We start from the raw sequence: 15,923 nt of genomic DNA, 5'->3' as shown, positions 1-15,923 counted from the left end.
TTATGTGAGATATTCTTAGAACTTAAATTAGCATTTTCACAAGTCTCATCTATACCTTATCAAGGCTATATGTGGAAGTACTAATTTTATATATGATGAAACAGGCAGTAAAGCTTAAGGAGTTTGCGTGAGGTTTTGCAACTAGATGGTAGCTGGCATTAAAGATAGATCTTTCTAAAGTGCTATTTATGTTCTGGAATCGAGTGTGTGTGTTTTCTTGCAAGAAATTATAAAACTAGAAAATCTGATTCAAAGTTAGTTTCTATGGGCTGAGTCTGTAAAAAATCTTAGGGTACACATGACAAGCATTCTGTTTTGTAATGTATAGTATTTGACAAATATGGGCCCTTTTATATATCAAACTGAAAATACTGTGAAACTATTTTGGAAAAAAATTAAAAGAATATTAGATAAAAATTTAAATTGTTCATATTACTGAATTAGTACCATTATTTTCATTTTTTTGCCATCCTCATGCATCACACCTTTTAATTTCATTAATTTGTTCATGTGAGTCAAAAATTCAAAAGATTTAAAAAAGGTTTATTGTGAAAAGTCTCCCTCTCATATTCTAGTCTACTCAGTTCTTTTCTCCAAAGACTTTGTCACTTTGTTGTATATGCTTGCAAAGTTGCTATTACACTCAAACCTATATATTCTTCTGTCTTCCTTTTTACAAAATTTGAAACATACCAGATTGACTGTAAAATACTTTGTATTTTTTTACTTTAATACTATCCTAGTTATCTATTGCCAAGAAACAAATGACTTCAAAACTTAGGGACTTAAAATCATTTGATCATCTCATGGTTCTGCTTAGTAGGTAGTTGTCACTCAGATCTCTTGTGCTTTTGCAGTTAGTTCCCGGGCTGGAATCATCTTAACATACCTGGTGGTTGGTGCTGGCTCTTTGTTGGGACCTCAGCTGGGGCTGTCAGCTAGAACATCAACATTGGGCCTTGACACCTGGCCTGGGTTTTTCCTCACAGCTGGCTGGGTTCAAGAATGAGTGTCCCAGAAGTACCAGATGGAAGCTGGATGGCCTTTTATGACATAGCCCCAAAAGTCACATAGATAGTGTCAGTTCTGTTCTAGTCACAGGGTCGTACAGGTTCAAGGGAAGAGTGTCAGTATCACATTGTAAGAAGAATGTGGTATGGGAAATCTTGTTGCAGCCCCCTTGGAAAATACAATCTGCCACAAGATCCATCCATATCAAAAGAGCTTCCTCATTTTTCTTGGTTGTAACAACATTCCCTTGCATGGATCATATTAATATATATTTAATCAGTCCTCTAGTTTTAAATGTGTACATTGTTTTGTATCTTTGGCTATTACAGTGCTACAGTGAATAACAGGGTAAAGGGTATTGCCATTTCTCACATATTCCAAGTATGTTTGCAGTATAAATACCCCGAAGTGGATTGTTGTGTCAGAGATTGTATTCTGATAAATTTTCCAAATTACCGTCTAACTAGCAATGCTCAAAATGCCTGTTACCTTACTTTACCAACTCAAAGTGTTATACTTTTTAGATCTTTGCTATCCCTGTAGGTGAAACTGCATTTTTACCAATAATTGAGGTCAGAAATCTTTTCATAATTTTAGAGCCAACTGTGCTTAGTTTTTTTGTTAGCTGTATATAACTTCATATCTTTATATAGATTCCTTTATAATAGTCATACAGTTGTATCCCATTTTACTTGTTAATATTAATGATAATATTTCTCATATCTGTATTACATTCTTGTTTTAATATCTGTTACTCTCACCTTTTTATTATTTTTATTTATTTTGTTTATTTATTTTGAGACAGGGTCTTGGTCTGTTGCCCTGGCTAGAGTGCAGTGGCATCATCATAGCTCACTGCAACCTCAAACTCCTGGCCTCAAGCAGTCCTCCTGCCTCGGCCTCCCAAAGTGCTAGGATTACAGGTGTGAGCCACCTCGCCCGGTCTTTTTATTATTTTTTAGCCATTCTCTTATCATTGGACATTTAATGTTTGCAGTTTTGTTTGCCGTTTTAGGTAATCGTCTCATAGGGGATATCCTCTTGGAATTTTTTTCTCCCCTGGATTTATGTAAGATCGATTTCCAGAGGTGGGTACTAAACCAAAAGGAATTTTATCTAGTGATTATGAGATCAAAGGAATTCCAGTCTGCATCAATTTTTTTTCTCCCTAAGTGATACTCCAAATTTCTTTGGGAGTTGCTTGGCATAAATATTAATAATTAGGTTCTGGGTTTACAGGTTTTTTTGTAAATGTTAATCTGGGTTTTAAAGTTTTCCTTATATCTTCGTCCTCTAAACTCTTTTCCTATGTTGTAAAAGTCTCAGATATTAGAAATTTTAAACTCACATAGTAAATAGGCTCATTTCTAAGCAGGAAAGAATCACTTTGAAGGCCAGTAATGTTTTAAAGGTCTGGAAGATACACTTCAGGTCTGGGAAGCATTATGTGCTAGGTTCTTGAACTAGGAGAAAGATGTATCACCAAGAAGAAGGGGGAAGGAGTTCTCCTTTGCAAATAGCCTGGGCTCTGTCCCTGCACATTTTAGGATTTTGATGAGTACTGTTGAACTGTTTAGTAAAGTATCTGTTGTCTGTAGATAGTGTTTTTTCATAGACAATTTTTATATATATCCCTTAAAGCTGTGGTTCCCAACCCCCAGGCCGCTGACCAGTAGTGGTCCGTGCCTGTTGGGAACCGGGCCACACGTGCACAATAGGAGGTGAGCAGCGATGAGGGAGTGAAGCTTCATCTGTACTTACAGCCGCTCCCCATTGCTTGCATCACCACCTGAGCTCCGCCTCCTGCATTATGGTGAGTTGTATAATTATTTCATTATATATTACAATGTAATAATAATAGAAATAAAATGCACAATAAATGTAATGCTCTTGAATCATCCCAAAATCATCCCCCACCCTCCCATCCGTGGAAAAATTCTCTTCCATGAAACCGGTCCCTGGTGCCACAAAGGTTGGGGACCGCTGCCCTAAAGCTAAATTCATTAGCTTTTTCTCTGTTGGTATTTGGGAGCCTTTGTCTAATACTAGTTAGTAACTTGTAACAACCTCTTCTCTTTCTCTCATTTCTTTTCCTTTCCTCTTTGTAATAGGTGCCTTCATTCTGCTTCCTAGTTTAGTTCTGATACATTCCTGTTATATAAATCCAGCCTACTAAGCAGAGACTTTATTAAGATTATGCCCTTTGGTGAAGTAACCATAGGCTGTTAGCCCTGAAGGTTCAAATACTGGTTTTATCAGTTCATTCTAGGGTGATCGTGTTTCGGGCACTTACTTAGTACTAACCAAACTCCTAAGACTAATTTTGAAACAAAGTGCCAGTGTGCTAGTATGATAATGTTCAGCTTATGTTCTGGTTAGTGAAGTCACTTAGATTTGGGTGTCCCTTAAGAGTAGCTGTCAAGCTGTGATGGTAAAAAGCATTGTCTTCCCTTGCTCTTGGATTATTTCTGAAAAATTTATATGAATTAGGCTTTTAAAAATAATATCCTTTCCCCTAGACAATGTTGTAGCAATACTAGTTAATTTTTATTCTTTACCTCATTTTTCTTCCTGCAGACTCTTCCCTGTGTATAGTTTTCAAAATCATAATTCATTTGGCAACTATTAACTTTAGATGTTGCTCGTTGATTTTTTTTAATTACGGTAAAATAACACAAAATTTATCATTGTAAGTGTACAGTTCAGTGGTATTAAGTACTTTGACATTGTTGTCCGTCCAGAACTTTTTAATCTTCTATAAGTGAAACTCTATCCATTAAACAATAACTACACCAACACCCCGGCTGCCGCTGGTAACCATTATTCTATTTTCTTTCTCTGAATTTGACTACTCTGGGTATCTCATATAAGTAGAATCATATAGTATTTGTACTTTTGTGACTAACTTATTTCATTTAGCATAGTGTCTTCAAAGTTCATCCATATTGTAGCATGTGTCAGAATTTCCTTTTTAAGGCTGTATGATATTCCATTGTATGTATATGCTACATTTTGTTCATGTCTTCCTTCCTCCATCATTGGATGCTTGGGTTGCTTCCATCTTTTAGCTATTGTGAATAATGCTGCTCTAAACATTGGTGTACAAATATTATTCATTGCCCTGCTTTTGCTTCTTTTGGGCATATACCCAGAAATGGGATTGCAGGATCATGTGGTAATTCTCTTTAATGTTTTTGAGGAATTTCCATACAATTTTCCACAGCAGCTGCACGGCAGTTCAATTTCTCCACATCCTCACCAACACTTACTTTCTCTTGTTTTGTTAATAGCTATTCTGATGGCAGTAAAGTAGTAACTCATGGTTTTGATTTGCATTTTGCTAATGATTAGTGATATTATGCATCTTTTCATGTGCTTCTTGGCCATTTGTATATATTCTTTGAAGAAATGTCTATTCAATCCTTTGTACGTTTTCTAATCAGGTTTTATTATTGTTGCTGAGTTGCAAGAGTTCCTTATATTGTAGATAACAACCCCTTACCAGATGCTCATTGAGTTTTAAGAATGAATCCTAGATACATTAGTGTCTATAGATCACCTTTTAAGATGCATTTACATTTGGGAAGATTGCTATCTTACACATTATCTACATAGCAATTTTTTTTTACCTTGTTGCCAGGATTTCGGAATTTTTGCTATTTGTGTTTAGTCACAGTGTGTGTGCTTTACTGTCTGCCCTACTCTATTTTTATCCCATTTCTTCTCTTCCTCCATACGTTAATTGAAATGTAACTATTCCTTGACTATATACATGATCATCTCTCCTGCCATTATCCACTGAGTGCTTTCTCTGTGCACACACACAGTTTTATGGGAAATAAAAATGGTCTTGGTTTTTATTTCACCTGTTGTTGGCTCTAGACCATCCATATATTCTTTTGTATGTGCAATTTTATCATCTGACGTTAGTGCTCATCTGAGAAAATCTGTTATGTTAGATGACTGCTGTTAGTACTCATTTTCACAGAAAACCAATTTCAATTTTTGCTATTAACTTTGGTACCTGGTTCTTGATGCTGTTTGACCAGTTCCTGCCATTCAGATCCACTGAACTCATTCATTGAAGTCCTGGGCTCTAAAAGCCTTTGCTTCCCCTACACATCACTTCCACACAATCTCTAACTTGAATTCTGTGATCACAAGCCCTTGGTTTACTTCTGAGATCTTGAACAAGGCCCTTCCCTTCTTTCCATTCGGTTTTAGTTTCTTGTTGTCTATGCTTTTCTATTCATGTTTTTTTGCATACATGTACCTTATTCCTACCAGGAATTTTTTTGGTCATAGGTCATTTTATAGCCAGTTTTAATTTAATTCCTACTTAATACTTAAGTAATTACTAGTATTTTTCATTTATACACTTAGGTTGTTTTTAATTGTTAAATATTTTTATTTATCTTTTATTTTATTTATTTATTTATTTATTATTTTGTTTTATTTATTTATTTATTTTGAGACGGAGTCTCACTCTGTTGCCCAGGCTAGAGTGACGTGGCGTCTGCCTAGCTCAGAGCAACCTCAAACTCCTGGGCTCAAGCGATCTTACTGCCTCAGCCTCCCAAGTAGCTGGGACTCCAGGCATACACCACCATGCTTGGCTAATTTTTTCTCTGTATATGTTTTTTAGCTGCCCAAATCGTTTCTTTCTATTTTTAGTAGAGACGAGGTCTCGATTTTGCTCAGGCTGGTCTCGAACTCCTGACCTCGAGCTATCCTCCGCCTCGGCCTCCCAGAGTGCTAGGATTACAGACATGAGCCACTGCGCCCTGCCTGTTAAATATTTTTAAATTCTTGTTCTCCCTACTCTCCTGCCCCCACACCATCTTTTAGAGATTTTTGTGAGATTATTGGGTTAAGTATCAGCATTTTCTTTTTTTTTTTTAATTTCAGCGTATTACAGGGGTACAAATATCCAGGTCACATATATTGCCCTTGCCCCACCCAAGTCAGAGCCCCAAGCGTGTCCATCCCCCAGACGGTGCATATCGCACCCATTACATGTGTATATACCCATCTCCTCCTCCCCTCTCCCATCTAAGTCTCAGCATTTTCATGCTTTTCCTTGTTGCGAAAATTCTTTACAGAAGAGTTGTATGGTATCACTGGCAGTGCATGTGTTTTTGCCTTGTCCTCTTTTTATTTTTTTCATTTTGCTAATTTAGGAGATAATTATTTTTGCAAGGTAGATGATTTTGTTGATTACTAGTAATGTTGACCACTTTTCTATTTTATTCCTTTTGTGAATTGTCTTTACACATTTATCGTTGAAACTTCTAATGTTTTTAAGATTTATGAGCTTTCCACATATCAAAAATATTAATCCCCTGGCATTCACTGTAGAAATTTTTCTGTTTGCCCCTCTGTTGTGTATGTATGACATGTTTTGCAAACCTAAAGTCTAAAATTTTTGTGTGATCATATCAAACCTGTAATCTTCCATAGGATTTTTTGTCAGTTCTAGTAAAGTAACTCTTTCCTATCAAATTTAATAAAAATTTGGGGGAGTGGTATTGGTTCTTCAGTTTTTCTATTTTTTTCCTCCTTCTGTTTAATTTATGTAGAATCATTTTAGTTGTAGGAGGGGTTAACTTTGTTTTTTAATTGTTAATCTTTGGTTTAATGCCATCAGTTCGGATATTCTTTACCTTGCCCATTGTACTTCAGTGTCTTCTCATTATTATTTGTTAGGGTCTTACATATTATAGGGCTTATTTGCAGATTTAACATTTAAAAGTTTCAGGTATTCTCAATTGACCCCAAGGTCTATGATAAAGTAATTTTTAGTTTTGCTGAGGCTGAAATGTTGCTTGCTGCCAGGCGTGCAAACAGGAGCTGTTCCTGTAGCTCAAAGAGAGAGCCTATCAGACAGGCCAGCGCACCCGCATCTCAACGCAGCTTTGTTTTTCTCTACTTGTCGTCGCGTACGCAGTAACTCTCGAAGTGGTAAAAGCTGTTTCTTTGTGAAATGTGGGCCCGAAAAGAAAACCAACTGCTAGTGCTGGTGATGGAAGTGAAGAGAAAATGAAGAGGTCTAAGAAAGTGATGGTTCTTAGCCAGAAAATAAACGTTTTGGATAAATTAAAGTGGTTTTGCAGATTCAGGTAAGTTTGTGGTTGGTTAATGTTGCTACAGTATTGATGTAGTAGTTTATATTTTCAGTGGCAGAATTTATATAATTTTATAAATGATTAGTAATTTATTTTTAGGAGGACTGAGGATTTGAAGATGTCACTTAAATGTCAGTTTATACTGCACCAAATTTTATGGAGGAAGTTAAAAGTAAAAACTTGAGATCTTTGGGAAGCCATGAAAGTCTCCGGGTATATTGTGTATATCAAGAGTTTATTATAATTATGGTCTTTCCTATTCTAGTAATATTTCTTTCTTTTCTTTTCTTTTTTTTAGTTTAAATAGGGTCTTGCTCTTGCCTAGGCTGGGGTGCAGTGGCTCAATCATAGCTCACTGCAACCTTGAACTCCTGGGCTTAAGCAGTCCTTGTGCCTCAGCCTCTCAGGTATCTGGGAATATAGGTGCACACCACTATGCCTGGCTAAGTTTTTGTTTGTTTGTTTTTGACTTTTTGCTTGTCTCAGATTCCTGGCCTCAAGCGGCCCTTCCACCTCCCAAAGTGCTGGGATTACAGGGGTGAGCCACTTGGCCCGGCCCTCTAATAATATTTCTGTCCTTGTGGCACTGTAACACTTTTCATTGTTTTTGATATATTATAAAACTAATTTCCCCATGCCTCTAATATTGGTCTTTTTCTCCTCCCTCAAATTATGCATTATCGTATGACATCAATAATAATACAGTGTTACCAAGTTAGAAATATCTTGATATGGTATTTTTGAGACCATGTTATAACTTGAGTAGAGGCCTTTTGGTCTATTTTTTCACATTTGGGAACTTTCTCTTTCTATTCAGATGTTATCTAAAATAGCCCCTAAATGTTTCTACTTAGCTTTTATGGACTGGATTCTTTTGGTAAATGTTTTTGAACATCTATATGAACTGGGATTTATATTACATGCTAGGTATAAAGAAGAGTTAATACAGGCTGAGCATTCCTAATCCAAAATCTGAAGTGCTCCAAAATCCAAAACTTTGAGTACCAACATGATGCCACAAGTGGAAAATGCCACACCTGACATACTTGCTTTCTGATGATTCAGTGTACACAAACTTTGTTTCATGCACAAAATTATTTAAAAATGTCATATAAAATTAGCTCAGGCTATGTATGTAAGATGTATTTGAAACATGAATGAATTTCATGTCTATGCTTGGGTCCCTTCCCCATAATATCTCATTATGTATATGGAAACATTCCAAAACCTGAAATTCAAAACACTTCTGGTTCCAAGAATTTTGGGTAAGGGGTACTCAACCTGTAGTCATTTCTCAAGGAACTCCCAGTCAAGAAGCAGGAAAATACATATAAACCAGTGGTTATAAAAAGTGTGAAACATGTTATTACACGGGGAACTCTAGGAGTACAGATGTAGGAGATACTAACTAGAGTGGCATGAAGGAGGATTTGTAAGCAGAGTTGAGGAATGAATTGTTTATGGTCTTCGTTAATGTGATTGGGATCCATTCCCTTTCCAGCATATTTTTACCTGGTCGTTCCCAGTATAGTGTAAGGCTGCTGACATAGGTCAGTTCCAGCCAAATTAAAGGACTCATTATTACTTGTTTTATTTTAGCGCATGCCTTTGAGTTTTCATGACAGTCTAGCCTCCTTCAAATAATGTCAATTTCCAATAATTTCTTATTATAATAAGGATATATGAAACAGTGTTAAATACTCTTGTTCTTAGATTTAGAGAGAATGCCTAAGAGCTTTGCTGTTAAGCATAATGCTGATTTCAGGAGTAAAGATGGGACACTTGCTAAATTTTAAGGAAGAATCCTATGTGCTTACTAGGAATGAATAGTTACTCAAATGGTTTTTTGTACTTTATTTAAATAGAAATGATTTTATTAGGCTATTAGTGTAATAGTATATTTTTGAAAGAATCTGCTTGGTCATAGGCTATTGTTCTTTGAATGTGTATGTGGGAATTTCTTTGCCTGTATTTTATTTGGCATTTTTGTACATACATTCATAAGAAAGATAGGTGGCTTTTTGTGACATCTTTAACTGGTTTGAAAATCAGGTCATGTTTCTGTTAAGGCAGCATCACTAATACAGTCAACCCTCCATATCCAGGGGTTCCACATCTGTGGGTGCAACCAACTGTGGGTCAAAAATATTCTGGAAAGAAAAATCCACATAGTTCCAAAAAGAAAGACTTGAATTTGTCTCGTGCCAAGTACTATGCTGACTCCACATGAAGTGATGTGTAAGCATTGTATTAGGGATTATAAGTAATTTAAAGATGATTTAAAATATGGGGGGGGACTGGATATGCATAGGTGATGTGCGAATAGTTCGCTATTTAAATGCGGTGTTTGAGCATCCTCGGATTTTGGTATGGCAGAGCGTCCTGGAACCAGTCCCCCATGGATACTGAGAGGTGACTATATTTATTTCTCTTTACCTAGAGTTGATTTATGGAAGTATAAATGTTTTTATATTATTGTACTTTGTGATCATAGTATGTTTAAAAGAGAAAACAAAAGTGTATGCAAATTTTAATTCCATTTTTTTTGTAAGTTTGCATCAAACTATATTTGAGAAAAGGCTTATTTTTATGACCCATTTTCCTTTTTACTGATAAAGGAATAAACTCCCTTAGAGGCTTAATTTTAGGTGTTTAAAATTTTTTTGATCCTATAGGAGAACTTTTCATAACAGTGAAAAAGTGACAGTGCTTTCTGAATATCCTTTACCACAAATACAGGATTTTAGAAAATGGATAGTTCTGCTAATTGTTTTTGCTAAAGAAATTTGAACTGAATTAGAATATATGTAAAATATGGCTGTCTACCTGTGAGAATTCACAGAATTGTTAATTGGAATCTAGATCAAAATAAAGGTATGTCCAGTTATAATGTTAGCAAGACTCAGAAGAGTTCCGTTGCTAGTACTAAAGTCACTAATCAGTTAACCTAAAATAGCATGAAAAATAAATGTTATCTAATATAAAAGATATATCTGATTAGACTTGGCTTATTTAGCACATTTGATATTAATTGGTAAATCTCTCATGAAAGATCGAGATCACTAGATAAACTGCTACAATTCAGAGAAATAGACCATAATTCTTTTGCATGATATGACAGTTTTAGAAAATTTTGTAATTTGAGTCCGTATCAACTTGGAAAATGGGTTTGAATATCACACCTTCAAGTGAAAGTAAAAGGGAAGAGCGTGCCAGTTTACAATAGATAAATTTGTGATAGAACAGCAGCAGGTTTCTAAGTACCAAAGTTAGAGAGGAATTGCAAGATATAGTGACCGTCGGCCAGCATACTGCTAAAAGTGGCTGTGTGTGGGCTTTTTTAATTTTAACAATAAGATATCGTTTTATAATGGTACTTTCTTAATGTTAAAATTAGAATCAGAGAAAAGCACAGATGAAAAAGTACAGACACAAATAATTCTTATGGCAAGGAATGAAAGGGGTAGAAGGTGAATAATGAATCCATTCAACAAATCTAGGTTAAGGTAAGAATGATTACCGAATAAAGTATCATAATGTTTTAAAAGATAATATAACAAATATCAATTTGGTTGTAATGGTCTAGGACTAAATCACCATAGTGTGGCAATAAAAACAAGGAGAATTAAACAGGACATGGTGTTGACAATGTAAATGGTAGTTACAAGTATAACCTGTGATTTTTCTGCAAAGGTCTTACATAGCTTTGAAACAGATTTTTCAAGTATTTAAAGCCATTAATAACTGTGGGTATGCAATGTATCAGGTTTCCGGTTGTTTTTCTTTTTTCTTTTTTTTTTTTGTGTTACTATTTTTAATTAATGCATAATTATTGTACATATTGATGGGGTACAGTGTGGTATTTTGATAAATGTACACAACCAGGTGTTTTCTATATTTATGAAAACATTTGAAGGAAAATGACAAACTTATTCCAGGCATTTTCTTCTTTCAGCTGCTTTTCTAACCCAAACTGTGTGTCTTGATGACACTACAGTAAAATTTGAAATATGGGATACAGCTGGTCAAGAACGATACCATAGCCTAGCACCAATGTACTACAGAGGAGCACAAGCAGCCATAGTTGTATATGATATCACAAATGAGGTAAGTACAAATGCATTTTTGTTATTCAGAATTTTGATTAGAGAAAAAATTTAAAAAAATATTTTTGGTAGCCAGTCTTGACCTTTCTGCTGAAGCTTTTGTGAGTTAGAAAATCTGATTTTAAAAAAATAAAATGAAAGTGTCTTAAGTAATACAATAGTCCTAAGAATTTCTTTCCCACAGAGCTACATTGGACAGTCTTTTAAAGCCTTGTATCACAAAGATGCTTCTTAGCCATTTTTTGAGCATATGCCAAATAGCTATTTCTTTGTTTAACAGGAGTCCTTTGCAAGAGCAAAAAATTGGGTTAAAGAACTTCAGAGGCAAGCAAGTCCTAACATTGTAATAGCTTTATCAGGAAACAAGGCTGACCTAGCAAATAAAAGAGCTGTAGATTTCCAGGTATGTTGAATTTAACTTGCCCTTAAAGGCACATATTTTGTAAATCTTTTTATTGTGTCAACACTGAATTAATTATAATTTTAAAGCCATGCAAATAATAGAAAATGCAGATTTTTAAAATAAATGTCAAGTATTACATGTAATGGTTCCTCCAATAAACTTTAATTTTTAAATATCTTTCTATTATTATAATGTGTAAATTGATTCAAAGGTTTTGAAGACCTAAACAGTTACAAAAGAAGTTCACAGTACAAAAATATATAAAGCAAAAAATGATTGCCCCCTGCCCTAATCCTCCACCTGACATGTACTTCGACTAGTGTCTTTCCTAACCTTTTTCTACTCATTTACAAATATATATCAACACACATGCATGCCCACATGTATACATACATACACACTCGTGATTATTCTTAAAAGGGCATTCAAAAATAAAGACGTGAAAAATCCAATTTGTGTCTGTATGTCATCTATAATAACTAATTCAGAATTTTCCCTGGTGCAAAAAAGAGCAAGTGTGATCATTTTAAAACAAAGGAAATCTTTTAATCTTTTAAAACTGCACCTGATCTCTTGCTCTTTGGCTTCTCTATCAGAGAAGTTTGGTTGTGGCCATAATGTATATGATAATATCAGTGATGAAATAATTTTGTTTTATGGTGGTGGCAATAGAAGGAATGCAGGAGGAAGTACATGCACTGAGAGAAAGGAAACTAGTGTTTCTTGTACCATTAGGTATTAAGCTAAGCACACTGGACAAGTAGTTTCATTTAATTCTTGTAAAAACTATGTGAGGTGTAGTATCATCTGTTACTTTTTCCAAGATAGTTATCTCCCCCGCATAGAGTGGTAGTGCAAATATAGTCAAAAGGGGCCCTGTCACATATCAGTTCAAAGGGACCTCAGTTATTTCTTTGTCAAATGGGAAAGATACTTGATTGCTCCTCACAACAGCTGTGAGGAACAAAGGTAATAATATATGTAAACTGTAAAGGCATGACAAAAATGTAGGGCAGTAATGTAATTTTCAAAGGAATGATTCATGAGATTCAAAATTGTAATGGTGCTATAGAAGTCATTCACAGTTAAATATGAGGGTGTCATTTAGTGGTTGAAGTCAGTGTTAGATATTTGGTTTCCTTTAGTCTTCATTGCAGATAATAAGCTTAAGTAAAAATTGCCATTGAGATCTAAGATAGTTTTATATTTAGAATAGGATAATTTCCCCCTCCTGGAACTCATTATTTGAAAGCAGATTTAATGTAAAAGCAGATGAATCAGAGTGGGATAGTGTAAGAAGTTAAGGCAAAAAAGAAAATATTCCATTATAAAATTATCTTACACTGCGTTCTTACCTTTGTAGTAGCTTATTATATATAATCAAGTTGGAGTAGTAATAAGTAAGCCTTCATTTTTCTATAACAAAACTAAAGCAGGTATAGTATATGTCTAAGGAATATGTGTCATTTTTTGTTCTGTGAACAGGAAGCACAGTCCTATGCAGATGATAACAGTTTATTATTCATGGAGACATCTGCCAAAACATCAATGAATGTGAACGAAATATTCATGGCAATAGGTAAGATTAATATCTTTTTTCAAGTGATAAATATAGGAAAAACAAGTATGGAGCATATTTGGTTTGATGGTCTCTTTAAAAGAAAATGTATTTTTTTTTTATTATTATACTACTTTTCTAGGTCCCTTGTACCAAGCAATACTTTGCTAATAATACTGTTAAATTTGAAAGATTATTACCTATTAAGTTGTAATACTATCTGTTTAGGTAAGTTTATTCCTAGTGAGTTAAGCCTGGGCTTTGACTTGACAGTTCAAGTAGAAAGGTTTTCCAAAGATTTCACTGAAAATTTTGGATAAATGTATATTGTATACTTTTTATTAAAAGGGAGATCAATAATATTTATGCAACATTCAGGCATAATAAGATTTCTTTCTTGCTAATCAATACCTATTTCCTTTGCCCTGAACAGAGCACTGTTTTTGGTTTTTTCAAGTTCTTTTTAAGTCAGATCACTAATAATTATAACTGAGAGAAGTACATGATACATAAGTATACAGAATGGCAAATCCTTTTAATGTGAACATTGTAAGGGAGAAGATTTCAGAGCACTGAGGCATGGGGAGGAAGAGGGGAAGCAAAACAACATCCATCCCATATATTACCTCAGATGGTCATTTGATCTTACACAGTGCTCTTACCTTTGCTGTAAGTTACTTTTAATTGATGGTGATTGCTATTTCACAGTTTTTGATTATAGGTAATGAAGTTGGAGTAGTAATAAGCCTCTTTTTTCCTTTAACAAAAATAAAGGTATTTCTTTGACCCTAATCATCTTCCAGTGGTTTTAAGGTACAGGTTCTACCTACAGGATCTACTTTGGTGGCTCTCATAGTTTACTGCCGCTACAGTTTTCATGTGCCCAGCACTCTTCTCATTCTATATCATCTTTTATTATACAGCACTGATACTTAACTGGGATGTCCACAATCCTAACCCCAAATAATAAATACTCTTAAATTGAACTTATACAAATTAACCAATAGCTGAATAATAGGCTAAAGAAAACCCAGTAAAAACTGCAAGTACTCTTTTATTATTTTTCATTAGGTGACAGAGCTTAATAATGGTTCATTTGAAGTGGAAAAAACTTGTCTACTTGTGTAAAATGTTTTCTTGAAAAACCCAGGCTTTTAGTTTGCTGAGGAAATAATAACACAGTTGTGAAGGATTATGTGACAATATGCTCTTTTTACAAATGGTACAGATTATACCCAGAATCGCATCTGGAAAGTTAATAACAGGAAGCAAGGAGGTAATAGGTTCCTCAAATCAACCTGGAATTTAAACATTTCTTATGGTATTAAGGCGTCACCACTTGGGCTTTAATTTGTACCTTTTATTCATATGTGTGAATAAGGTCATTTTTCCAGTCAGAAAGTAACCTACATATTAGTTTTTAGTTTTTTTCCTGAAATCAGAATGTTTCCCTTCTTGAAAGTAGGAGTATAAATGGAATTGTGGTTTTTCTATTTCCTTCACAAGATTAGTAACTTAAATCACACGGGGCACTCATAACAATTCAGCAACTAAAAAGTTCCTCATTCTGATTTAATTCCTTCAGCCTCCTAATCTCACTCAGATCTAAATACAGGAAACCCTTAGAGAAGTATGCTAAAGGGAGAAATAGTCACTCAATTCAGAACCTGAATTGTTGTTAATTATCATACAGTTTATAATGCTAGCCTATTTTGTGTCCCAGGTACCAGTGTTCAGCACTTACAGGGCTTTGCTTGTAAATACATCTGACTGGAGATTTACCATCGTATTACCATTTATTCTACCATCCCTAAAGCCAGTCCTAGAGAAGTGGCTTTCTTTCCAAACTTCAGTGTTCCTGGCTCCCAGACTCATTGCCCAACCTAGCATCTAGGATTCTAAAGATGGTTAATGCTGATGTGGAGTGGAATGTCTAGAAAAAATAAAGGATAAAGGATGCACGCTGCAACTAGGCATTCAGATTTCGAAGTAGAACACTGTCAACTTCTGAGTAACCTGAGTCAAGGGTATGGTGAAATTAAAGTCTTAACCGTAGTAGTCCATCCCCAGGGTTGTTAGAGACCGGCGTGTCCAGCCACTCTTACAGTCAGTACTCTAAGACATATTTACTATTACTACTGCTCCCTTCAAAAAAAATGTATTTGGTACATCAAAGATCTCAGGTATGCATTAAAAAAAACTGTAGTCGATCTCCAATTTATGATGGTTTGACTTATGTTTTCAATGTTACGATGGCACGAAAGTCATGTGCATTCAGTATGCTATTCAACTTTCATGAGATTATGTCTGGACGAACCCATTGTAAATGGAAAAGATATCATGAGTCAAAATGCACGTTCAACTTAGAATGGGTTTATTGGGATGTAGCCCCATTGTAAGTCGAGGAGCGTCTGTACATCTAACAGGTAAATTTTAATTAGTGGGACGCACACTCCAGAGAACAGCCATTAGTCTATAGAGCTTTCGGGCCAAAGACATAACTGCCGGTTGAGGGGCTGTGTCTGAATCTGACAAGCCATACTCATCTGATTCAAATTGGGAAACAGTTTTTTGAAGATAGGCGCTGCAGGAACAATTCCATTTGTATTAGAGACATCTTCTGGTGAATCAGATTAGGGTTCTTTATCAGCCCATAAAAGGAGAAAATGTGAGTGTTTGAAGGTTGAAGGCTGTGCAGGCCAGGAAGGAAATAGGAGATG

The 15,923-nt window shown here is 35.1% G+C and overlaps 1 protein-coding gene across 2 annotated transcripts in view; it reads left to right on the top strand.

Annotated features, from left to right (window-relative positions):
* RAB5A (RAB5A, member RAS oncogene family) overlaps positions 1-15,923 on the top strand; it is a 29,686-nt gene that overhangs the window by 11,890 nt on the left and 1,873 nt on the right. The window contains exons 3-5 of one of the 2 annotated variants that reach the window (XM_045538108.1): positions 11,092-11,243; positions 11,523-11,645; positions 13,131-13,224. In XM_045538108.1, the coding sequence (XP_045394064.1) occupies positions 11,092-11,243; positions 11,523-11,645; positions 13,131-13,224 (369 nt within the window). Of the gene's footprint in view, positions 1-11,091; positions 11,244-11,522; positions 11,646-13,130; positions 13,868-15,923 lie in introns of those variants that run through there. The other variant, XM_045538101.1, reaches the window with a different exon arrangement.

Source organism: Lemur catta, chromosome 1 (genome assembly GCF_020740605.2).
Source record: "Lemur catta isolate mLemCat1 chromosome 1, mLemCat1.pri, whole genome shotgun sequence".
In the NCBI taxonomy this organism is placed as follows: Eukaryota; Metazoa; Chordata; class Mammalia; order Primates; family Lemuridae; genus Lemur; species Lemur catta.
Note: the sequence above shows the minus strand (reverse complement) of the source record. Positions and strands in the feature narration are given on the sequence as shown.